Below are 26,160 nucleotides of genomic sequence, written 5' to 3'. Positions count from 1 at the left end.
ACACTATAGTGGTCAGATGCAGCATCAAAACTAAAAGCAAAATCAGATAAAGCTTCACAGTAATAATGTAATTAAACTGATAATTTAAAATGATGCTCCACAGAATGAATATTTCATATCCACATACATACTACGTAATATATGTGACTAATTATTTGCATATGGTTCAGCCAAAAATTTAAGTCGCTCTCTATTTTTGCCCTTTCATGAAGTTAAATTGCACATTTTGAGCTGGATTACTATGTTCTGAAAAATGTATTAAAGACAAACAACAGAAGTGATGAATCATTAGACTTTGCAGCTGATGCTATTCAATTTCATGCTACAATTTGCAAACAAATTATCCAAAATGGGGCTGCTAATCTTTCAGTTTTATAAATTGCTAGTTCATCCATTTAAACAGCATGAGCTGCAATACTAAGTATTAATGCTGTCATATCACTTTAGTCTGTTTTGATCTGCAAAATATTGCAATAAAACAGAGAAGGCGTACTTTCAATTATAACATATCAACTGATAATAAATGTAATAATTCCTACAAATGCAGCTACTACTGCCAAGCCAATTGAAAATGTTACACAAGTAAAATGAAGTATTAACTTCTGACTTACAGGAAATGGCTCCAGCCCTTCCTGAATCACGAAACCTTCAATAACATGGGTCAGGATATGTGGTTTAACAATGGCCTGTGGGGGGTTACTTTCTGCACTAGGAAGGCTAGCAGGGACAGAGATACTGTTGCTCCTTGTAGTATTGGCTGGAAGTAACAAAGGTGGTTGGGGGATGGAAGCATGCGAAGGATCTGCAGATGATTTTATTACCGAAGCACTCGCTGATGATGTCATGGTAAGAGGAAGAGGTCCTGCTTCACCTAGAATAAAACAGGTCAGTCCCTTTATTCCAAAAGAAACACATTTGTTTTAAATTATTACAATGAAGATATAACAAGTATTGCATATTTTTTGTCACCTTCTTTCCTTACTATGCGGTTAGTAAGACTCTTATTCTTGTTACTGTTATAAGTAGCTCCATGTTACTCTCATTTGAAGCCTGCTATCTATTGACAAATTAGGCTTACTCTCATATATAACACCTTCAATGTACACGTGTTAAAAAAGAAACACGAGCTTATCATACAGTAAGATACTTAAAGACATCAAAGAATATCTATAAGCAGTTCATTTTAGGCAACCACAATATTCCAACTGGGACTAACCACAAAAGACAAAAATGCATGTATGAATGTGGAATGCCATAACAGTGCAAAAATGTGGTTTAACAGTACTGATTAAATATACAAATAAATTATTAAGTAAAGAAATAGGGAGAGACTTTCAATAAGCCCCTTTCATTTATGAACAATGTACTTCCGAAGTAACCATGGAGATTACTCATACACTACCTTATTGTCCAATACCCTTAGTAGGCTTAGTCTGTAGAAATGTCAAAATGCCACATGAGTCATTTACTTTTATATACACTACTGCATGGTCTTAGGTAAGATAATACAGATAAGGAAGAAGGCAAATCTGTTTCCTTACTTGTCTTGCTGGTGTATATCTTTAGATGGTTTTATTTAAGCTTAATAAAATATACCATGCAATACCTGACATTTTTAAAAAGGTATTAAACTACAATATATATTTCTTCTATTCCCTAATGTTTTCAGTGATACAATTTTCTTTCACACTAGAGTGAAAAAATTATATTGGGTTTCTCTGGTATCATATTGGGTACATACACAGCTAGGCTTATAAAGACCATTGGGTCAATAGCCCAATAACCACCTATGAACCTATGAAAGCTGATCACTTTGCAAAAACTTACCTTTCCTGCCCTAGTTAATTTATTACTCTTACATTTTTATAAGTGTTATAGTCACAGCAAGCACAACTTCGGGCAACACAAAATGCTGCAACATTTTTGTTCCTATTTTGAATACTCAGTTAATGCTGATGAACAGTTCTTTTCCTTAGTAAACAATAAATGGTAAAATGGATGTTATAAAATATGGTGTGATCTGGTCTACATGAAATGCTTTTGCATCTGAGACATCGCTATATAAAAAAACTACTAAACAGACAATCTTTTTAAACTGCCCCTAAGTGGCAGTCACTGCTGATGTGACACCTGACTCCATATACAAAATGGGGAAAAGGGTCTATTGCTTTTACTCATATCTTAAATAACTCTTCAGATTCCTTTTATAATTATAATAAGTGAGCCTTAGTTTTTTGGCAAAGAAAATGCATATACACATGAACATATACACAGACAAAGAGAGAGAGAAATTATAGATATATACACATACACACACACAACACTGTTATAAATACACACACACAAACATATATATATATATATATATATATATAATATATATATATATATATATATATATATATATATACATACATATATATATATATATATATATATATATATATGCATACATACATGCACACACATACATACAGGAGTCATTTATTTTATCAAATGTTCACAATACTGAACATTTTTCCTGATGACTTAAGAGATAGTATACTCATATTTTTGAAGAATGCCAATATCTCTTTGTGGGAGGTGATGGTACAGTGGGAAATGGGAATTTGCCCTTTACCCACTGTTGTGTGATCTTGGTGTTGATAAATGTAAGATGCAGGGGTGTGGAGGTTACAAGGGGACCTGCCTCCTTGAACAAAATAGGTTTCAATTTTTCTATGTTTTTTTTTTCCCCAAGTCTTTGTGGCTCTAACATTTAAGTACACACACACCTAACAAAAGCTAAACAGAGAAATTGTTAATATGAGGAGCAAGCTTTCCTGCGCTTCCTCTCATTTGGAGGACTTGCACCACACTACAATACTACATCATTTTTATAACTCTAATTTCAAGACACAATGGGGAAAATAAATAATTTGTTTTCATGCAAAACAGGTTTTACTCTCTAGGATGCTGCAGTCTCAAAGTGAGCTACAACTCTAGCAGTGGTGTGGGGACACAGCCCTCCTTCAAATGGGGGAGAGGCAGTTGAAGGCTTGTCCCTACGAAAACATGAAGAAATAACTATGGTTATTTCACTTCCACATGTATATGGAAAGTGACGTTTTTACTATATGTAAATTAAGTTTATTTTTGTTAATTGAGTACGTAAACTAGACTTTTCTCAAACCACTTTTTAGCCAAAAGCTGGGTTGCAATGGCAAGGATGCAGAGCTAAATATATATATATATATATATATATATATATATATATATATACACATACATACATATGTGTGTATATATATATATATATATATATATATATATATATATATATCTGTGTGTGTGTGTGTGTGTGTGTGCATATATCCTCCATCCATCTATAATCAGCCCCTTATTCCCATTTTATATATGGGTTCAGGGTGTCATTTCAGTAGTGACAATCTCAAGCCAACCAACTAACCGCTAGGTGGCTAGCCCTGCCATAGTAGTTCATTCATGCCACACACACACACACACACACACACACACACACACACACACACACACACACACACACACACACACACACACACACACATTGGCACCTACGGCCAATTTAGAGTGTCTAATCCACCTACTGCATGGTTTTGGAATGTGGGAGGAAACCAGAGCACCCGGAGGAAATCCAAGTGACCTCAGGAAGAACATGCAGACTCCACACAGAAGGCACCCCAGCTGGGAATCAAACCGGAGAACCTGTTGCTGTGAGGCGACAAAGCTAACCACTGTACCACTGCGGCCACCCACACCAGAGATAATATATAATAGGTAACCTGCAGCCAGTACAGGTGATTTAGCATATCTAGTCAAACAGCACATTTTGGGGACAACTGAGGAAACAGAATTAACCCAAACAGACACAAGGATCAAATTCCACACAGTTAGTAGAGAGAGATTAGAACTGAACCCAGTACATTACTAATACAACGCAGAGCTGTTAGGCGGAGTGTATAGTACTTAATTCATTCTTTAATAAAGGACCTTTGCTTTTGATGTCTTTTGTTCATATGCTTATTAATAAGGCAAGCAATGAATGTTTAGTGAAATGTAATACAAGCAGCAGCCAGACAGAGGTAAGATGCATACAGTTTGGGCTCTTTGTGTAGCACTTGTGTTGCTGGTCTCTTTCTATACAGAAATTTATAAGATATTAATATGCTGCAATTACATTTCAAACTGTTTTGCCAATATTCCAGTCTTTATTTTAAATGACTGTTTTTTTTTTGGGGGGGGGGGGATTCATGATGCCTTTTCTTTTACCACTTTAGGTTTTGTCCTTTTAGGCTTTTCATCACTGATCATATGGTCTTAAGTTTTATTAAAGGGATCGTTTTTAGTAGTTATGAACTGGAGTGATGTTAGTGAACATAAGGAATCTTGTCACATTAGTGTGCTACACAGTACTACATGGTCTCATCTGAAAGCAAGCATGACAATAAAAAACAATCACACTCGCATCCACTGTGTTAAGTAAGTGAAATAATGATTGTTGTTTGAAAATATAAAATAAGTATATGGATAGAACTTCCACAGCGTCAAAAGAAAGCTGATACTTAGATGAACAGCTTTGCTGCTGACACCATGCTTCTATCAGATAACTGTAATATTTGTATACAAATGTCCTGCTTCATTCTGCAAGGAAATGCTACCTTTATCAACATATGTGTGAAATATAAATTAATATTTACAACCACAGTTTTTGAAGAGTATCATTGTGAAGATGGACAGCTCAGTTTATGCTTAATGACTGCACTGTTTAAAGCTTCTGAAGATAACACAGTTCGTACACTGCATAAGAAAAAGTATGTACCAAGAATCTTCTGGGACACAGCACCATAACATAACCAGAAGCAAACTTGTAACTAGATGAAGCTTCTGTTGGGAGCAAAAAGCTGAAGATTTCCACCCCTAAATTTCAGTTTCCTCTGTGTTGGATATAAGTTGAATTCAGACTGTTACAAAGATATTTAAGCTTTAGAATAATACAGTAACAGTTACGCCAATCCTGAAGTTGACAGGGATGTTTGGTCCGAGACAAATGTTAAACAAAACCACCAGCCTTATGTATACAGATGGCGGTCTAAATCTATTGCTAACCACATGTATGCCAAAAAGTAACCATGTACTGGAAGACAGAAACTATCAAAAGCACCTGGACTAGGTTGATTTACAGTTCATTTCTATCACACCTTGTCACTGGAACTAACACTTCTCTCCTCAATGCTTATTCTTAAACCTAAATCACAGTCTAACAACTGAAATTGGCCACCTGACCACTGTCATTAATCTCAACATCAAGCTCACCTCCAGGAAAAGTCCTGAGAGATTTAAGAACATATCCCAGCACAGTAACTTATTCCAAATGGGGTTATTGTCCTCTAACCTTGTGCAGAATTAACAAGCTAACTTTTTAAATAGTACTTTAGCTTTCAAAAATATTAAAAGAGACATTATTTTCTTAATCTTAGACACAACCAAGCCCTAGACAGGATCTATATTTTCTCAACAAAGTACTCCAAAAATTAAACATTATTTATTTAGAAAAATATATTTTCAATCTGTACTCCAATGTATCTTGAATACATGACCAGTCTAGACTTTTAACTAGCTGACAAACAGTTCTGAAACTTAGTGAGTTGAATTTATGAACCAAAACCTGATATGTAAATTTGTTATAAAATAAACACAGCAAGGAAGGTATATATTATATACCACTTCTGGGGATATATGACTGACAAGATGACATACTTTAGTGGTGGTAATGCAATAACTACTACAAAAAGATCTGCACAACAGATAGCCAGACCATTTTAACTTGTGGCCAGTATGAAACTGGTGGCAAGTTACCAACAGTAAATAAAATAAAAAAAATGTCTACTTTGGACAAAAAACAGCTTGCTGGGTGCAGTACATGAACAGTTGTGACTTCTCATAAATGGAAATACATATTTTAAATATTACAATTTTAGGTTGTAAACATATTTTTAAAAATACAAAACATTCATTATTCATTTAAGTCTGTATTACCATGCAAATTAATACAGTTCTTTAAGCCAATGTGAGTGTTTTTATGAAGTCTGCTTAATTTATTATTTATTTTACATTTGTTTACCGGGATAGTCCAACTGGATACATGTCCATTTTCAGCGGAGGCCCAGGGAGAAAAGCTCCACAAAGGCAAACTTAAATAGATTACACAGAGGTTAACAAACAATTATAAAAACAAAGTGATTATATACAATGGGTTAGTAGTGTTCCCTAGTAGGGACTCACAATTGTCATGGACAGACAATTAAAAATAAGAAACATCAGATTGGAAGCAGAGCTTGGTGACATAGTTACAAGTTATGATAATTGCAGAATATGCTTTTAGTTTATAACTTAATCAGGGTTGGTACATGGGCATAGCCACGAGATACTGTTTGAGGTTTTTTTTGAAAAGACTTTTGAAGAACTGTAGGGTTATATAGTTTGGCAACGAATTCCAGGTTTTGCCAATGAAGTTGGCAAACAGGGATTCACCAGCAGAATTTTAGCTTTGTGGTTTGGACCAGTAGTTTATCGGCTGACCGTAGGGATCTTAGATTGCTATATGGCTTAATAATATTTTTAAGTAAGGAGGTATCCTCAGGGTGGTACAAAATTTTGTGCGCTATTAAGAGTTGATTGAATTGAATTAAGCTGGGCAGTTCTAGCCACTCTAGTTGTTAAAGGTTCTGGCAGTGGTGGGTTCTATAGGTGGAGCCACTGGCGAATCTGGCAATATGATTGTAGCTATGGGAGAGCTTACCTAGTTCAGATTTGTTGAGGTTTGAGAGTACAGGCGAGGCATACAAGAGAGTAGAGAGTAGGTATGATCGGGTGATTGCAGTCCTTGCCAGTGGCGTTAAAAATGTCTTGTTTCTATACAGTGATCCAAGCTTCTTATTGATGGTCTGTATGGTTTTGTTGACCTGTGGGTCAAATTTGAGATTATTGTCTATGATAACTACTAGCAGTTTGGTGTGATTACCTGGGGAAATAGTGGTACCATTGTTAGATGTGACAGAGAATCAAAGTGTGATGGATCTACTAGTGGGAGAGAAGAGTAGAAGTTTAGTTTTACTGGGGTTCAGAAGTAGGCGTTGATTGGTGAGCCAGTTCTCGATAGTGTTAAATGTATTTTGGGTTAAGATTTGCAAGTCAGATGGGGAGGTGGCTGAGCAGATGAAGAGTGGAATCATCTGCATACTGGATGCAGGTGGCTTTAGGAATAGCAGTGTGGAGGTTGTTGATAAAAACAGAGAAGAGTATTGGACCTAGTATGGACCCTTGAGGGACACCAAGTGTAAGAGGTTACTGGCTGGAGAGTTTGCCCTGCCATAGTACTGCCTGTTATCTACCAGTCAGGTAGGACTGGAACCACTGGATAGCAGGCTTGTTGAGGGAAATAGATTTTAGTGAAAGAATGAGAAGTTCATGGTTGACCATGTCAAAGGCTTTTGATAGGTCAAGAAAGAGGGCAGGGGTTAGCATATTGTCATTCCTGTTTTGGTTTATGGCAGTAGTAAAGGAAAGGAGGGCTGAGGTGGTGCTGTGGTATGGCCTGAAACCATGCTGGGAGTTGGATACTAAGTTTTTCTGTGAAAGGTATTGCATTAGTTGCTTGTGTACACATTTCTCCATTATTTTGGCTAGTGGGGAAAGAATGGCAATGGGTCTATAGTTGGATATGTCTGAGGAGCTACCACCTTTACGGAGTGGGATGACATGAGATATTTTCCAGAGGGAGGGGATAGCATTTTTGGATAAGGTTCTATTGATGAGGATAGATACGGGATATGCAATGGCATCTGCAGCTATTTGCAGGTACTCTGCAGGGAGGAGGTCAACAGCGAGGGTGGTAGGTTTTAGATTTTTTAGAAGTGTTTTGATAAAACTAGTGGATATTGGTTGGAAGCCAAATTCCAGGTGATTATTAGGTAGATTAGGTATGTGGTTTAAGTTAGAGGGGGTTAGTTGATTCGCTAAGGATTGGATTGTTTCAGTGAAAAAGTTATTAAAGGTGCTAGCTATTGTCTCTGGGGAGCTATGGGTGTAGTTAGCCGGGGTTAGGGTGGTGGATTGACCTGGACAAAGTAGTTGATCAGTATGTAGAAGTAGGATCTCCACTTCCACGTCCCTGTGGAAGCTTCTCAATGTAGAGAGATCAATTATACAATGGAGTTATTTAAACAGCAATAAGACCTACATTTTTAAAATTACCTCTGTTCATAACTGTAACTGCTACTGCCTGACTATTATTAATACAGGTCTACTCACCTGTACTGAACTTTGCCCATGTGGGCTTCAACCTAATGGGTAAAACTTGCTAGCTGTGGGTAAGTTTCACATTTTCCATGGCCAAGAACTGATTATGAGTATATTATAAAAAGTTTCTCCTCACCAACTCCCCCCATGCAAACAGCATATTCCATCTCTAAATAAGGTTGCTCTGACTCTCAAAGTGAAAGTTTTAGAATAAAACTTTAGAGTTAATATGTTTACTATAGGGACTGTGGAAAAGAGTTCAACATTTGCTTTTCACTGATATATAGCTGATTGGCTGTATGCACTGTTTGCTCATCTTTATTTTATGAATACAGATAAAACTTACTGTTGTGTTCAATTTCCTTAAATATTAAATATAAAATGTATATATTTTGAAGCAGCATTTAAAATAAACATATAAGATTATTTTTTCAGATATGTATTTATTTTCAGTTTATTTCTCATACAGTTGCAAACAAATATGCAGATTTTATCAGTATATGAAAGTTGATCAAATCACATGAAGTTTAAGGTTTTAAGTTTTTAAGAGTTTTGGTATGATAAACTTGAAATTCAGCTACAGAGTACATAAAGTTGGCTATGATGCGTTTAACTCAGGGAGATGGTTAATAGTGTAACTTCTGACAACACCTACTTTCATTTACATGTCAGGCCACAGCTTTTAGTTGACGTTAAACAATTCAGCTTGATGTCAGTCATATTATCAGTCACACACCCATCCTATTTATCAATGGCCTTCTCTCTAGCCTGTTCTCTATCAAAACAAGTACACACCAAAGCTGTCCATTCTTAATGTTCATCTTTAGTACCTAAATGGTATCATTCTTTTGCTCAGTCTCAAATAACAACAGTGTTACATGACTGCATAACAGTTTTTGCTTATGACATTCTCATGTATATCATACACACCATCCAAATCTATTACTGCCCTCATCTGTTGAGATTTACACATTCAGTGACTGCCATCTATAAAGCGAAGAGACAAATCTATTATTTTTCCATTAAATGTCTCTTAGTTTTATAAATAACTTGAAACTGCTTGGACATGCAGGTGGTCACACACAATTAAACTTAAGACATGTCTGTTACTTTTCCATTAAATGTATTTTTATAAATAACTTAAAACTGTGGGGGAAGGCAAGTGGTCACATACAATTTTAAAATTAGAAAATCTATTACTTTCCCTTAAAGAACTCTAGTTTTACAAAGAACTTGAAAATGTGGACGTATGCAATTTAAAAGGCACATTACACTTATGCTTTAATTAAATTTCTCTATTCTACAAATAACTTTCAGCTCTGGGGCATGCAAGTGGTTTTACACAATATCAAGTTGCTAGGGATTAGTTATAATATTGTCTTTAGAACTTCATTTACCTCTACTTTGGTTAATGTGCTAGAAACGGCTGTTCTTGATTTGGAAAAGTATAGAAAAATTAGAATTAAACCTGACCATCTTCCTGAAAATGTGTTTTTTTTTAACTAAATAAAGCATTTTACTATGCAGCATTGACCAACTTGAATGGTAACTACTGCAACATCATTAACATGGGAAAAACAATCCATAAATTCAAATAACTTTTTCCCAGATCCATGTGCTATATACCTTGAAGGATGATCTTATTTGTCAATAATTAGTGTCAAGTGATTGTTCTTCCATCCCTACACTGACTATTTTATTCATACATTTACATGTTCATTTTATTCTGTTTTGCCTGACATCCAGTAATAAATAGGAGTTATTTGTGCAATTTCACACATATATACTCTTCCTAAAGCAACCAATTGACCACATCTAAAACAAATTGTGCAATACAAGTATTTAATTCTTGCTGTTTTTTATTGTATGTATTTTCTGACAAGCATACTTACATGTATGATTATTTATTTTAGGTCAGTTTCCTCCCACTGTACTTTTGTTAATATAATGCTTTATTTTGATAATGTACCTTCTTTAGTCCAAAATTAACATATTTAATAAGTTGATCAGTATATCTGTCCAGTTATGAGGTAAATAAACTGTGATGATTTTCACAGATGTATGAAACAAACAAACGCATTTAGAAATCAGGGCATAGTTTGTAGAAATATGATTAGGATCAAACATTTGCCAAACTCAGTGAATAAGCTGATCTGTGGATATAGAAAATGTCATCCATATTTATTTATTTACATTTGTTAACTGGGTAGTGTCAGACTGGGCAAGTAGCCTGTTTTCAGAGGAGACCTGGGGAGAAAAGCTCCAGTACAGTAACAATTAATTAAGAAAAATAGGTAGTTATGAAAAAGAAATACTACCAATAAAGCAACTAACAAAATACTTATAGACAACTTCACATATAACATACAGTATAACGTAATACTGAGATCTTGACAACTGGAAAAAATCAAAACGTATATCTGAAAATAAATTATTACAAAAAGAACTAGCTGTTTAAAGGTTCTGAAGTGAGGTAGACGAGAGGAGGGTAGTGAAGTAGTAGGAGAAAGAAATTAGCCAGGAAAATTACAGGTGCAGAGCCACTTGCTATTGATATATACTTTTAGGCTTGTTTTAAATGAAGTACTGTTGGGATTGTTTTGGATGCGTTGAGGAAGAGCATTCCAGGCCTTAGCTATTATATTAGAGTAGGGGGAGTCACCATGACAGTTGTGAGACTGGGTACGTTTTAACATTAGTCTGTTGGATGACCCAAGGGACCTGAGTTGGGTTGGACCAGACTCGAAAGAGCAGGGTAGTTACTGAGGTTATTATGACTTTGTGAGCAAAGGTAAGTTGGTTTAGTGTTAACAAGTTGGGAAGTTCCAGCCAGCTAAGTTGTTGAAGAAATGTGCAATGAAGAGCTTTGTGTAGATGACTGGTGGCAAACTTAGCTAATTTGTTATAGCAGGACTCTAGGTTATTAAGGTCAGCCTTACGTAGGTTAGTGAAAATATGTGAGCAGTAGAGGAGGGCAGATAGCAAATGAGATCTAAGTTTGGCTAATCTGGCTTGGTGTGTAAGGTACGTTTGGCTCTATAGATTGGTATTGACTTCTTTGATTGTTAGGGAAATATGTTTATCAAATTTTAGTCTGTCATCTATTGTAACTCCTAGATTCTTGGTCTGGTTTGTAGGTTCAATTCTAGTTCCACTGGAGGAGTGAATAGAGAGAAGTACTGAGGTGAGCTTGGATATTCTGTTTATGAATATCATTAATTTAGTCTTGCTTGGGTTTAGGATGAGTTAATGGCTGGAGAGGTAATTTTTAATGTCCTGGAAAGATTTTTGCATTTTGTCTTGAAGTTCTTGAGGGGATGGGGATGAGCAGATAAGAGAGGAACTGTCTGCATATTAGATGATAGTGGCAAGTTGGGTAGCAGAATTTAGGTTGTTAGTAAACATGATAAAGAGGAGGGGGCCAAGTATGGATCCTTGGGGTACACCAGTGGATAATGGTAGTAGCAGGGAGAATGTGTTCTCCTATTTTGTAGCCTGCTGACAATTTGAGAGGTAGCTGTGAAACCATGTTAGGAATGGTGAATTGAGATTGTATGCTGCCAGTCTGTTCAGTAGCAGTTGGTGTGATAAAGTATCAAAATCTTTTGACCTATAGAGGAACATTTTGGAGACTAGTTGTCCTTCATTTTTGAGGTGATGAATAATATCAGTAAAGGTTATAAGTGCAGTATTTGTACTATGCTTAGGTCTGAAGCCATGCTGAGAGCTGGATAGTAGGTTGTTAGTGGTGAGGTGACTTAGGAGTTGTTCGGGTATACATTTTTCAATGATTTTGGCTATGAAAGAGAGGATGGCAATGGGTTGGTAGTTTGAGATATCTCTGGACGGGCCGTCCTTGTGAAGGGGAACAATGTCAGAAATTTTGTAGAGGTGTGGCACGTACTGTTCGGAGTCACAGCGATTGATTAGGATGGATAGTGCAGCTACTTTTAGCAATTGGCTGGGTAGTTGGTCAGCAGCAAGACAGCAGGTTTTAGTTTACTTAGGAACTTTTTTATGTAATTAGTTTGAATGAGCATAAAGGAGAAGGTGTTAGTGTTCTCAGTGATGGGGTAGGGGACACTGAGTGGTAGGTTTTGTTTGCTGTTTAAGAGGGAGGTGATAGAGTTTATAAAGTGAGAGTTAAACTGTGAGGCTAAGGGCTCAGAGGTGTTAGAAGTGGAGGGAGTGGGGGTATTGACTTTTCCAGGGTTAAGGAGGTAGTTAATATTTTGCCAGAACATTTGTGGGCTGTGCAGGTGCTTTTGTTGACAGGTTTGAAAGGAAGACTTTTTTTGTCATTGTTGATTTTTTTCTTAGCTTGGTTTCTTAACTGCTGATATAAGGTGAAATCGCTTATGTCTTTGGTGGTATGATATATTGACAAGGCTCTATCGCTTTGTTTAATTAGAAGTTTAGTGTTATTAGATAGCTATGGCAATTGCTTGGCTTTAGAGTATATTTTTCTGATGGCGGCAAGATGATTTAGGATGTCAAGGAATTTGTTGTTGATGTATTCCACTGCAAGGTCTAGTTGTAGTTTTTTTAATGGAGATTGTTTACATAGTAGATTAAATACATCAGGGGAGAAGTTTTTCTTGCTACTGGTATTTGAAGGGTATGATAGTTTGGGTTTGGATTTTTTTTCTGACTAGGAATGTAGGGGCATGATCACTTAGTGTGACTGGTAAGCAGCCAGCTTGGTAGCTCAGGTTAGGTTTGTTGGTTAATATCCAGTCCAGTAGTGACTGTTTTTTGAAATGTTTGTTGGTGTGAGTGGGACAGGTTATAGTTTGGGTGAAATAAGTTTATAAAGTTGGTAGGGCAGTTAGAGGAGCAGAAGGTTATACACTATTTGTTTGGTTTGACTTGTTCTCAGGTTGGGGAGAGAGGGAATTTATTCCTATCTTCCTTTTTAAAACTCTGAAACTCTAAAAACATAAGGTATGTTTCTGTGGGGGAAAACAGAAAGTGCAGCACATGAAAATTGTACTGTATTTCTTCGATTTTTTTTTCTGGTTGCTTGAGTTCCAATTAACTGAGAGTTTACTGTACTACTTCCTTCTACAACAGGGGGACATCCTCCCCCTGAGCCTGGCCTAACCCAATTGTAGGTATGTTTCCATGTCGTAAGGATTCTATACCGTCATTTGTTTCCATTCCTGGCACTAGTGCACCTACCAAGATTGGGCACTTTTTTTATCCTCGGACTTGTGCACTTAGCAATCTTTTTTTATTTTTTAACTTACTTCTGTCCGTGATATATGCTATATAAAATACAATCTAAACATCAGTGTCATCTTGGTGAGATTTTGTATAAATAGGGTCCACCTCATGAAGATACTCACCAAGACTTGAGCTTGAATTCAGTTCCAGCAATACTACTCTCCTTTGCTTGCTGATTTTATCATCTCTCTATTTTTACCCCTTTATCATCTCTTCCTTTATATAAGATGCTATGCAAGGATATATACTGTGGCTCTAATCATTTAATCTGTATCTTACTGATCTGTCCTTTAACAGATGTATTTTTAAAACATCCATGCTGATGACATTCTCTTCAAAAGACATTATCAAATTTAAACTATCAAGCAAAGGAAAACAATTTGTGAATCAGTGTTGGTAAAACTAGACATAAGATATTTGAAGTCAAAGGTTTGCTACCACTTACTTTTTGGAAAATCAGCAACTAGGAAAAGTTTCAGTGCTTAAAGGTTTAGAAATGTTGATGGATGATGACTTAAACTTCAATAGCCAAGTAGATAATTTACATAACTGTGGTTGCAACACAGCTGAATACATCAGTAGGTTTACTTAGCTGAACAGTGAGAAACCAGTGATCAGTATTATTAGATGCACACAACATTTACTAACATAGGATGAAAGCTCTATGTAAGGCAACGGAGAACTACAACACAGAATGATAACGTGAACTATAACATAGAATGATGAGGACAATGTAAAATATATATATATTTAAAAAATACCACACCATAAAAGACTAAAAACTTTAAATTTAGTTTTCTTATTATACAGAAGACTTGGAGTAACCACATAATGGTGTATAACACATAGAATGTTAGCTTTCATAGGTTCATAGGTTTATACCAGGCTAAACACTAGGGCTCTTATAAGCGTATTCCTGCAACCCAAATGTGACACACAAATTTTATTTATATAATGGGCAATTTGCTGACTACTTCTTTTTATCAGTGACTTACCCACCAGAACAGGGGTGAATTTCCAATTTCACATCCTTTGGTTAAAGGTGCACTTAAATAGGGATAGAGAAGATGTCTGTTTCACATTGATAAGGAGGCTCTTCCAGAGAATGGGAGTTCTCTGAGAAATATATCTCTCTCTCCAACATGTCCTATATATGTTGCAAGCAAAGGTTAGGTCTTTTAATCTAGTAGTTCTGATGTTTTTTTTTCAGAAGTGAAGAAGGTTCATCAAAATACAATTCAGGGATGCTTTGTACGCCAGGCAAAGATCACCTCTGAGAAGTCTGTATGATACGAAGTAAAGACAGAACTTTGAGGTGATCAGTGTAGGACATTGTCTTTACTCCCTGTATTCTTTTTGTAAGGAACCTTTGTGGATATTCCAGTTGCTGCATGTGTCTGGTCAGATACATACCGAAGGGAGTATTATACTCTATGATGAGTCTGATGAGGGTGGAGTCCAGTGGTATGATGACCTCTCTGGACCTAGATGCCATGCCCTTGCTTACAAGTTGAGCAACACAGAAGCATTTTCTTACTACCTTGACACATGTCGGTCAAAGGCTAGGTTACTATCTACATGAGTTCTCTGAACCCTGACTACTGAACAAACTTTTAGGGGTGTTCTATTGATGCAATTACCCGGGCTGACAGACTTCCCAAAAGGTACTATAATGCATTTCTTGGTAATGAGTTTTAAGCCATGGCTTTAGCATCAAGCATTTGTCTGTGTTAGACCTTCCTGATGGGTGATCTTGTCTTAGCGGGATTCAATGACTTCTCCCAGTTTGCAATCATCTTCAAACTTGGTTAGCCAGAGTCCTTTGACATTGACTCTGACATCTGAGAAGTAAATCCCAAAGAGTGGTGTGCCTACCACAGAGCCCTGGGGGGCTCTACTGGTCACCAGCCTCTTTGTGGAGGTGGTCTCACTGATTCTAACCTCCTGGGTCCTATAGTGAGCCAGCTAGCTATCCAGCACATTATAAAGGGATTTACACCTAGTTCCATAATTCTGTTGACAATGCCTGAGTGGGATATTATATCAAATGCTTTAGCCAGATGTAGGTAGGCAGTATGCACCATTTTCCCTTCATCCATTGCCTTAATGACCTTCTCAAAGAAGTCCACCAGATTCAGTAAGCATGACCTTCTTTTGACAAAGCAAAACTGGGATGGATCCAGTGCCTGGAGGTCTCCTATGTTCTTATTAGTAATTTCCTTGATAACTCTTTCCATGGCTTTGGAAATAAGATTAGTCAGGCTAGTGGGTTTCTAGTTTCTAAGATTTGTTGAAGGTCCTCTCTTATGAAGGGGGATGATGATTGCAGTCCTCCATTCACAAGGCACAAAGCTCATTTTAAGATTACAGTTAAATAATAACTCCAGGGGTCCTGATAAGTCATATTTTAGACTGTTCAGGAGGAATCCTGGAATGTTAATGGGGTCTAGTGAGCACAGCCAAGACATGCTTCATGGTTATAGTTGGAGGGGTTATGTTTGAGAGTATGCTTTGGGGTAAGATTTTGAGTGAGAGCAAGGTAAAGTTGGAAGTGTATTTGTTCTCTAAAAGGTTCGCTATATCACCAAGCTCTGTGAATGTAGCTCCATTAACCACCAGTTCAGCACACTGCTGTGTGCTGCCCTTGAGGTTTCTGACATAGCTGAAGAACACCTTATGGTTATCTTTCACCTAGGAGGATATCTTAACCTCAAAGTTGGCTTTGCTTGACCTATTAGCCATCATAATTGCCAATTTAGTTAGATGGGAGAGTTTTTATCTTTACTGGAATTATTCTTCCTGATTTTTACGATAATATTTCCCTCTTGTTGCATATCCTGTTTAATTTGGGATTCCACCAGGGTGGTTTCTTTCTAGGGATAGTCCTTGGCTTACTTCTAGTAGATACAGCAGTCTCTAGGCAGCCACTGACATGGTTGTACTGTGTTTCTGACAGCAATTCAGCATAGGCTGCTCTGTTCTCATGTTTTGGAAGAGCACTGAATTTTGACAAACCATTACTTAATAAAAGGTAATTTGCATTGGAATAGTTTGTAACTGTTACTGGTTTTAATAGGATTACAGAGTTGATTTTGACTTCAAAGTAGACAGCTTTATGGTCGGAGTTTGCCAGGGAAAATGAGACACTGGGGGGGGGGTGCAGCATTCCCCCATATTTGTGAGCACAAGGGCCAGTATGTTGGAACATCTAGTGAGCATATTCACTATTTGATCAAGGGTGTTTGTGTTTACAAAGTCCAGGAATCTCTGTGCCTGTACATTTCAGGCTGTGTAGGATTCCCAGTCTATAGGGGTAATTAATGTCTCCCATGAGTAGACTGTTAGGTTGGTATGCATTGTGGGATTACTGGGAGATGAAGGGTGACCTACAACTGGCTAGGATATGGTACAGGATTTTGTCTCTGGTGATCTGCACATGCAGGAACTCCAGCACATCATCTTGTCTGACCACCCTACAGGTATGTTGTTGATTTATATTGATACATCTCCACCTTCAGCCCTTGTTTATGCAGCTTTTGGTCTAAAAATGTGGAAGGCATTGAAACCTTCCACTGCCGGGCTACTCCCTGCCGCTTTAAACCATGTCTCAATAATTGCACAATTGTCTACAGTGGATAAAAAAAGTATACTCACCCCTGTTAAAATGCCAGTTTTTTGTGATATAAAAAAATGAGACAACAACAAATCATTTCAAAACTTTTCCCACCTTTAATGTGACCTATAACCTGTACAATTCAATTGAAAAACAAACAAATCTGTTAGTGGAAAAATATAAAAAATAAAAAAAGTACAATAAGCTGGTTGCATAAGTGTGCACACCCATAAATGAATACTTTGTTGAAGCACCTTTGATTTAATTACAGCATTCAGTCTTTTGGGGTGGGAGTCTATCAGCATGGCACATCTTGACTTGGCAATGTTTGCCCACTCTTCCTTGTAAAAGTGCTCCAAATCTGTCAGTTTGTGAGGGCACCTCTTGTGCACACCCCTCTTCAGGTCACCCCCACAGATTTTCTATTGGATTTAGGTCTGGGCTCTGGCTGGGCCATTTCAAAACTTTAATTTTCTGCTGGTGAACCCATGCTTTTGTTGATTTGGATGTATGCTTGGGGTCATTGTCATGCTGAAAGGTGAAATTCCTCTTCATCTTTCTAGCAAATGCCTGAAGGTTAAGGGCCAAAAGTGACTGGTATTTGGAACTATTCATAATTCCCTCCACCTTGACTAAAGCACCAGTTCCAGCTGAAGAAAAGCAACCCCAAAGCATGATACTGCCACCACCATGCTTCACCATGGGGATGGCGTTCTTTTGGTGATGCAAAGTGTTGTTTTTGAGTCAAACTTACCTTTTGGAATTGTGGCCAAAAAGTTCAAACTTGGTCTCATCAGACCATAACACATTTTCCCACTTGCGTTTTGTATTGTTTTGCAAATTTTAGCTGGGCCTGGATGTTTTTCTGTGCAAGAAAAGGCTTCTGTCTTGCAAGCCTCCCCCATAGCCCAGACATATGGAGAATATGGGAGATTGCTGAAACATGTAGTACACAACCGGTACTTGTCAGAAATTCCTGCAGCTCCTTCAGTGTTGCTGTAGGTCTCTTGGCAGCCTCCCTGGCCAGTTTTTGTCTTGTCGTTTCATCAATTTTGAAAGGACGTCCAGTTCTTTGCAATGTCACTGTTGTCCCATATTTTCTCCACTTTTTGATGTCTGTCTTCACTGTTCCTTGGTATATCCAATGCTGCGGACATTTTTTTGTACCCTTCTCCTGACTGATACCTTTCAACAATGAGATTCCTTTGATGCTTTCTAAGCTTTCTGCAAACCATGGCTTTTGCTGTAGCAGGCAACTGAGTTAATGTCAGGAAAATCCTACTAGGACAGCTGAACTTTATTTGGAGTTAATTAGAGTCTCTTTAATTGACGGCAGGTGTGTACCCAAGAAGACTGAATGCTGTAATTAAATCAAAAGGTGCTTCAACAAAGTTATTATTTTAAGGGGGCGCACACTTATGCAACCAGCTTACTGTACGTTTTTTATATTTTTTCCCCTAACAGATTTGCTTGTTTTTCAATTGAATTGTACAGGTTATAGGTCACATTAAAGGCTGGAAAAGTTTTGAAATGATTTATTGTGGCCTCATTTTTTTGTATCACAAAAAACTGGCATTTTAACAGGGGTGTGTAAACTTTTTATATCCACTGTATATTCCTGAGTGTCAGGAGGGCTTGGAAGAAGTGTAGATTTTTATTTAGGATCCTGACATTGAGCAGTAACACCTTGAGGTTCAGTTGAGTTCATTTTGCTATGCTGGTTAGTTTGTCAATTTGGCACTGCCTAAAAAAAGCACTATGGGGAGATAACGTTTTAGCCAGTATTCAAAAGCCTACAGGGGAAAGGTGCAGGTCATCCTTGGCAAAGCAACATGGTCTGTTGACCATGTCCTCCCAAGCAGATAAATAATGGGTCCCCTTGAATGGCACCAGAAAGACAGCCACTTGTTGAAATCAATAATTTTTTGCTCATAATCTGGCACCATCCTCGGTGATGGTAATATGCTACTCAATGCTAGGCTCATACCAACCTGGGCCACATAATCTAAAAGTTCCATAATGTCTTTCTTCATACAGTCCAGGGAGGTACATCTCTGGTCATTTACACCTCCATGTACTATAATGGAATCATACCGGTACTTGTGGTGTAATGACTTGAGTAAGTGCATAATTTGGCAGATCCTGGCATTAAATAAGCACCTAACAGTTATCTTCTCCTTCTTCGGCCTGGTTAGAGGGGCAGCAGTATATCTTGTAATGGCATTCCCTATGATGAGAGTCCTGGGAAGAGTGTTTGCTTGCCTTAGGGGTTTAGTGTTTGGGGCTTCACTGAGTGTGACAGTATGCATGGTGTTAGGTGTTATTTTTCTGAGTGCCTTTGGGCTTGCTGAGGCACAGCTTTGACAATGGGCGTCTAGGTGATCTTTGCTGTTTAGGAAGATTAAGCGCCTCAGCATACATTAGTCTAAGTGTATGATGTATGCTATGTGAGGTGGGTGTTGTGTGTGTGTGATTTCTACAACCAGATGCATGCTTGTATGAGAGGTTAGACTCCAGTGTCATTGTGTAAGTACACCTCTCTCATGCTGTCTTCTTCTTTAAGGATTGCGTGGTCATCAGTATACAGGAAACAATTGCTGCATTGTATCAAGATGCCTATATCCACCAAGCTGTCTACAGAGAAGTTAGGAAATTGCATATACCTACTGTCCAGTCCTTTGATTGGTGAACTGCAAGGGGGTGGTGTACTGGGGTTAGAAGACTATTAAGGGTATGTTGCTGGTGTAGACTAAGAAGGGTGCTTTGCTGGGGCAGATTATGCTAATTCGTACTAAATTCTACTATCTTTAATGTTTACACAATACTGAATTCTACTAAACCTGTAGGTACTGCCACTTGACACCCAAATAGCTGCTCTAAGCTTGTCGGCATGCAAGGTAATTGCTTCATATTGGTTCTTTATAGGGTGCAGTTTTATGCACCGTTCTACATGGAAAATTGGCCTTCTAAATATTTGCTGCTATACAGGGCACTGCTAACCTACACAAATGTGCAAAATTTATTGTAACACAGTAAAAGCAGAAGACTAAAGAAAAAGCCCGCTGGCCAATAAAATGACTACACTACGAGTATTTCTGTATAGTTTCCAATTCAGACAGCCCAGACAAACACCTCCTGCCACAAGATGAATAAACCCAACCCTCCTAATGTAAAAACAAAGTAGAAGACAGCCACAGATGCAATGCTAACACAGACTAGTTCAATAGCTAGTTGTAAATCCCTTGCTGAAGATGATTTCAAGGCAGTCTTACAGAGTAACAGTGAGAGTTTTAGTGTTACCATTAAGGTCTTCCAAGACTCATGGGAATCTGAGACCACTAAGAAGTTTTAGACATCATGAGTCTATTATTAACTGGTTTCGTGACTGAGTAGACAGTTCTTGGAATAAACCTCCTTATTTCTGTGGGGAAGAGAAATGCCATGTTTGATCTGGCAGACGATATCGAACATATGTCCTCAGTATGAAGATGATGACGATGAAGATAATTTCCACCACTCCCGCTCTTTTCTATGCCATTTACAGATACTGCTTTTCCATCTATCATAATTGGTTCATTTTATTTTCCTTATTTAACTATATCTCTCTTTATTGTATTTTCAATAGCTTGTTTTTACATCCTTATGTTTCGTTGGCTGAATATTTGAAATGCCAAGGGATCTAGTAAAATCTATCAGACTGTTAAATGTTATAATGGGCACATCCAGTGCTTTCATCTTACTTTGCCAATGTAATACATCTGTATTATTTATTCATTTCTTTTTTAATATCACACATTTTTAGATAATGCCATAAGCCATGTAAAATATACCTGTTTGGACTTATCCTCTTTCTTCCATGCACTTCTGTACTTACATATTTCATAGTCAACATTCTTCTTGGCAGAATGGCTGTGTAACTTATCTAGCACATCTTGCCCTCTGTCCTCTATTCTTCCCACAGTTAAATATATATCATGTAATTGTTCTCCTACCACGTGTAACAATAAAGCAGTTAATCTAACAACTCTTGCTGTTCTTAAAGCTTCTGCATAATTCTGTAATCTGCCTTTCACATCTTCCAGTGACAGCTTATATTTCATGTGTCACAAGGCTAGGAATTTCCACAGACATCTGTCTTATTTTATATGTGCTTACTATTTAAACTTTTCTTGTTTTCTGTTATTACATTAGCGCCTTTCCTCCTCTATATTGTTGTCGTGTTGTGTCTTTCGGCTTTTCCCGGTTAGGGGTCGCCACAGCGGAACTCCGATCCGCTAATGATTGGCAGTGGATTTTTACATGCCGAGTTACCAGCCCTGACGCACAACCTTCAACGAAGGTACGCCCATTCATGCAGGTCTCCACACAGAAGACGCTCTAGCTGAGAATCAAACTGGACGTCTTCCTGTGAGGCGACAACGCTACCGTAGCACCACTTAATTACAACCCTTTTTTATGAAACTCTTACAAGATATTTAGCTTTGAATTTTACCTTCACTGATGTCTTTTGTTCTAGTTATTCTTCTTTTGCAGAAGAGAAATGCACTTTTGACCATATAAGATAATAAAATTAACTGTATCTGTCAGTTTACACTATTTCCTAATAAATAAATTATCTTGTCACCAATTTCTACAGAAACTCTATCTACTGCATCTGTGGACCTGGAGGTGTCCATTGTACTGCAGTTTAGTAACTGTGACATGACCCAGGAGGCATGGGTTTGACTGGCAAGCCCAGCACTTCAGGAGACAATTGGGGAGGGGGATAAGAAAGGCAGTTCACCATTCCCAGGGGCAAGTGTCTAAAGCAGGGATGGAAGCCCTAGTGGTGATACCATGCACAGCCTTACATTATTGTACATTTGGCACTGTGTGGGGAAATTAATAAGGCCTATAAATAAAAAAAATCTCTATGATCATGAATATAACACAGCACTGGGATGCCTTTGTCTCCTCTCGGGCAAAATTAATGTCTCATATTAGGTACAGGGTAGGGGTTCCGGAGTGAATCCCAGCATCTGAGACTGAAGACTGAAGACTGAAATCAAAATCAGACACCAGTGGAAGCTGAAGGTCAGCTCCATGGAGAAAACAATCTCATAAAAATATCCAGACACACCCAGGCATAAAAAGTAAAGCAAGTCCTTGGGTCATGCAAGTCCACAGAAAAGAATAACTTTTTAGAAGCATCCAATTAAACAAATATGAGCCAGACAGATTCAACAAAGCACACGTTACTTTATTAGATGAGCAACATTTCAGCCCTGACAAGCATGTATGATCAGAAATTATCCACAGATCAGAAGCCCAACTGAAATATTTATAAACCAGATTCCCAGAGATAACAACAGAATCACTTACAGATCAGCAAGTAAAAGCCATGTAAAAGCCATGTAAACTGATGCTTGCATAATTCATGAACCTTCACTTGCTGGATTGTCTTCCTGATTCACTAGTGAACAATGGCCATCTCACGCTCATCTTCTGGAGCAGTCATGAACCACCAATAGATTTCTACTGAGAGAACAGACTACTAAAGCCATGGCAGGTCTTTCCTGTTTCTGTATCCACAAATTGGTTGTTTGTTCTTTAGATGACACACCAGAAACATCAAAGCCACAAAAAAGGGCTGATGGATTATTTTCTAAGCCATTTCCTAAATTTTATAAAACTATTGACACAATGTGTTTGGGGAAAATTAATATGCTGGCACATAAGATAGTAATCTATTACATTACAATCATAGAGAAAAATAGTACACAAAAAGGAGATGACTGGGTGACAGCAGGGCAAGCCTGTGATGCCAGCCTTATGCAGGAGGCTTTGTATTCTGCATCCCTTTATTTAATAGAGAGGCCACTAAGGTTGCAAAACCTCAAAAATGCAAAGCTTCATCAAAATTATCTGACAGTGGGAACTGACTCAATGAAGTGCAACCTAAAAAACAGAACAGAAGTTCTAGAAAACTGAAACAAAATGGTGTGTAGGGGACAATGCTAGTCATTTAATTAGTTGATTACTTTCATTAATTCACATATACTACCACAAACTAATAAACAAATTCCTGAAGTTCATCACCAAGTATAGACTCAACCTAATACTTGGTGGTGATATTCACCCCAACCCTGGCCCACTCACTTCAGATACACATACCCCCTCTACTTGTAATCTAAGCTACAAACCTACAATTAATAGGCCAACTAACTCTCTCCTGGTCTGTCATCTCAATATTAGAAGCATTAATAACAAGGTACATGAATTGCATGCACTTCTGGATGTCCACTCCCCTGAGATTCTCTGTTTATCTGAAACCTGGTTAAAACCTAACACTAAAGACAATGAAGTGTTACCACCGTACAACATACACAGGCTGGATCGTTAGCGAGGAAGGAGGTGGGGTAGCTGTACTCTATAAATCTGAGTTGAATGTCACCATAGATGTAATACAACCTCCTCAGATTAATAACTCTGAGATTCTTGCCACCAAATTGCAACTTAATAAAAATAAATGCATTAATATCATCTGTATGTACATTCCCCCAGGTAACAATATATCTACATTTGAAGATATCCTGCACTGGTTATCATGTCACTACCCCCAAGAAACCCTACTACTTGGAGACTTTAACATAGACTGGGGCACCTGTTCCTTAGAATCCCCAACCACCCATATTAACCTGCATGCATTTACACAAATCATATCCACCCCTACCAGGATAGGTAAACCCAACCAAAAAGAAAGTATACTTGACTGGGTACTCATAAACAGTCACCCCCAACTGTACACCTCTGGTACCCTCCTTAATAGCCTAAGCGATCACCTTCTCACATATGTAATTAAGCACAAAACCATTAATTCCCAACAACCCTTACTCAGAACGGTTAGAAACAATAAAAACTTTGACCCTGCCAAATTCCAACAAGAACTAAACTCATGTAATTGGTCTATTCTAAAACACCTCCCCTTAGAGGAAGCAGTAGCATACTTTAACAACAAATTCCTTGAGATCCTTGATTTGCATGCACCTGTTCGTTCAAAGAGAACCAAGGCAAAAACTGCACCATGGCTTTCTATAGAGTCTAAACTCAAAATTACCCTTAGAAACAAAGCATGGGCTTTATGGCATTCTTCTAAAGACCCTCAAGATCACATTAAATACAGGCAATCCAGGAACGAAACCATAAAATCAATTTTACAAGACAAAAAAAACAATACTACTGTAATTTACAGACAGTAAATCAAAATAACCCTCAGAAGTTTTGGGCAGGTTTAAATAATCTACTACATCCTGGACAAACTTCAACCCCAATCCCTGCTGCTACTATTGAAAAAAACCCTGAAGATGTTTCTGATAGTTTTAACCAATTCTTTACTGAGACAATTCAAGCCCTAGCTAGCCAACTACCTCCTAACTCCCCTGGTCCTGAAAGTAGCACCCCTAGAAACCTACTTGCGTTCAGCTTCCAACCATTCGCCACTTCACTTATCCGTACCTTGATCAAAAAATTAAAACCCACTACACTTTCTACTGATCAACTGTACCTACAAAAATCAGCTGATGCTATTGCTTACCCCGTCTCAATACTAATCAATCGAACTATAGTAGAAGCTAAAATTCCCACCATCTGGAAAATATCCTATGTAATCCCACTTCACAAAGGAGGCAGCTCTACTGAATTCTCCAATTATAGGCCAATAGCTATACTCTCTCCACTTACAAAGATTATGGAAAAATGTATTCATAGACAATTCATGCACCACCTAATCCAAAATCGCCTTATGGCAGATACTCAGCATAGCTTCCGTCCTCATCACAGCACTACTTCAGCCCTAACACCATAAACCATAATCGCATCAATAATTATATATCCTCAGCCCTCTTTTTGGATCTTTCCAAGGCATTCGATATGGTTGATCACCAACTTTTAATCCACACCATGCAAACATTCTGTCTAGATACTGGAGCCCTCCATTGGTTTCAATCCTACCTGAATGGTCGACAGCAGGCTGTCCTCTGGCAGAACAAACTCTCTAACCTTCTACCTAACACCCACAGAGTACCACAAGGCTCTATACTAGGGCCCTTGCTGTTCTCCATCTTCATTAACGACCTTTATACTGTCATCCCAAAAGTCAGCTGTATCCAATATACTGATGACTCTACTCTGATTTGCTGAGCCACATCTCCAGTAGAGTTATGGTCAGCTACCCAGACCACCTTTAATACAATAGAAAACTGGCTTTCTGAACATCGTCTGATCCTAAATCCCAAAAAAAACTAAAATGCTGTTATTTCCACCAACAAGTAGGTCTACCGCTTTCACCTTTACCATAAAATCAAATGATGGCACAATAATCTCCCCTGACCCATCTACAAAACTATTAGGTGTCATCATAGACAATAATCTCAAATTTGACCTACATGTTAACCAACCTATCAAAACCATCAATAAAAAACTAGGGTCACTTTACAGAATAAAAGCCTTCCTAACCCCTCCAGCTAAAATTGCCATAGCTCGCTCTCACTTTCTTTCAACCCTACTGTATGCATCCCCTCTACTCTCGAATTTGAACAAGACTGTCCTTAACAAACTCTCAATTTGCTACAACCACATTGCCAGGTTTGCCACTGGGCTGCCTTTTAGGACACATCATTGCATCAATCTAAATCAGCTTGGTTGGCTTGAACTACCTAGCCTAATCCAGTATAACCAACTGATTATGGCCTATAAAATCCTCTATAATCCGGACAATACTCCTGCACTTAAAAATATTATCACCCCCTATAACAATCCTCTAACAAACTACTAATTCAGACTAGCAAAATTAATAACACAGCCAGTGATTCTCTCTTTGCAAACTCTGTAAGTAGATCCTGGAACTCACTTCCAGCTGATATTACCTTACTTTCCACCTTAGGTCAATTTAAAACTAGACTCAAACAACATTTGTCACTTAACTGGCTATGTCAATGTATCAAGCCTGGCTAACTCGAATGTGTAAA

The 26,160-nt window shown here is 37.8% G+C and overlaps 1 protein-coding gene across 6 annotated transcripts in view; it reads right to left on the bottom strand.

The window, feature by feature from the left end:
• PHC3 (polyhomeotic homolog 3) overlaps positions 1-26,160 on the bottom strand; it is a 1,318,531-nt gene that overhangs the window by 557,109 nt on the left and 735,262 nt on the right. For all 6 annotated transcript variants that reach the window (XM_044070066.1, XM_044070067.1, XM_044070069.1 and 3 more), the window contains one exon: positions 612-871. In XM_044070066.1, coding sequence (XP_043926001.1) covers positions 612-871 — 260 coding nt within the window. The remainder of the gene's footprint in view (positions 1-611; positions 872-26,160) is intronic.

The sequence above is a fragment of the Protopterus annectens genome, chromosome 4.part1 (genome assembly GCF_019279795.1).
Source record: "Protopterus annectens isolate FY-2018-M chromosome 4.part1, PAN1.0, whole genome shotgun sequence".
Classification (NCBI taxonomy): Eukaryota; Metazoa; Chordata; order Ceratodontiformes; family Protopteridae; genus Protopterus; species Protopterus annectens.
This window is presented reverse-complemented; position numbering and strand designations above follow the sequence as displayed.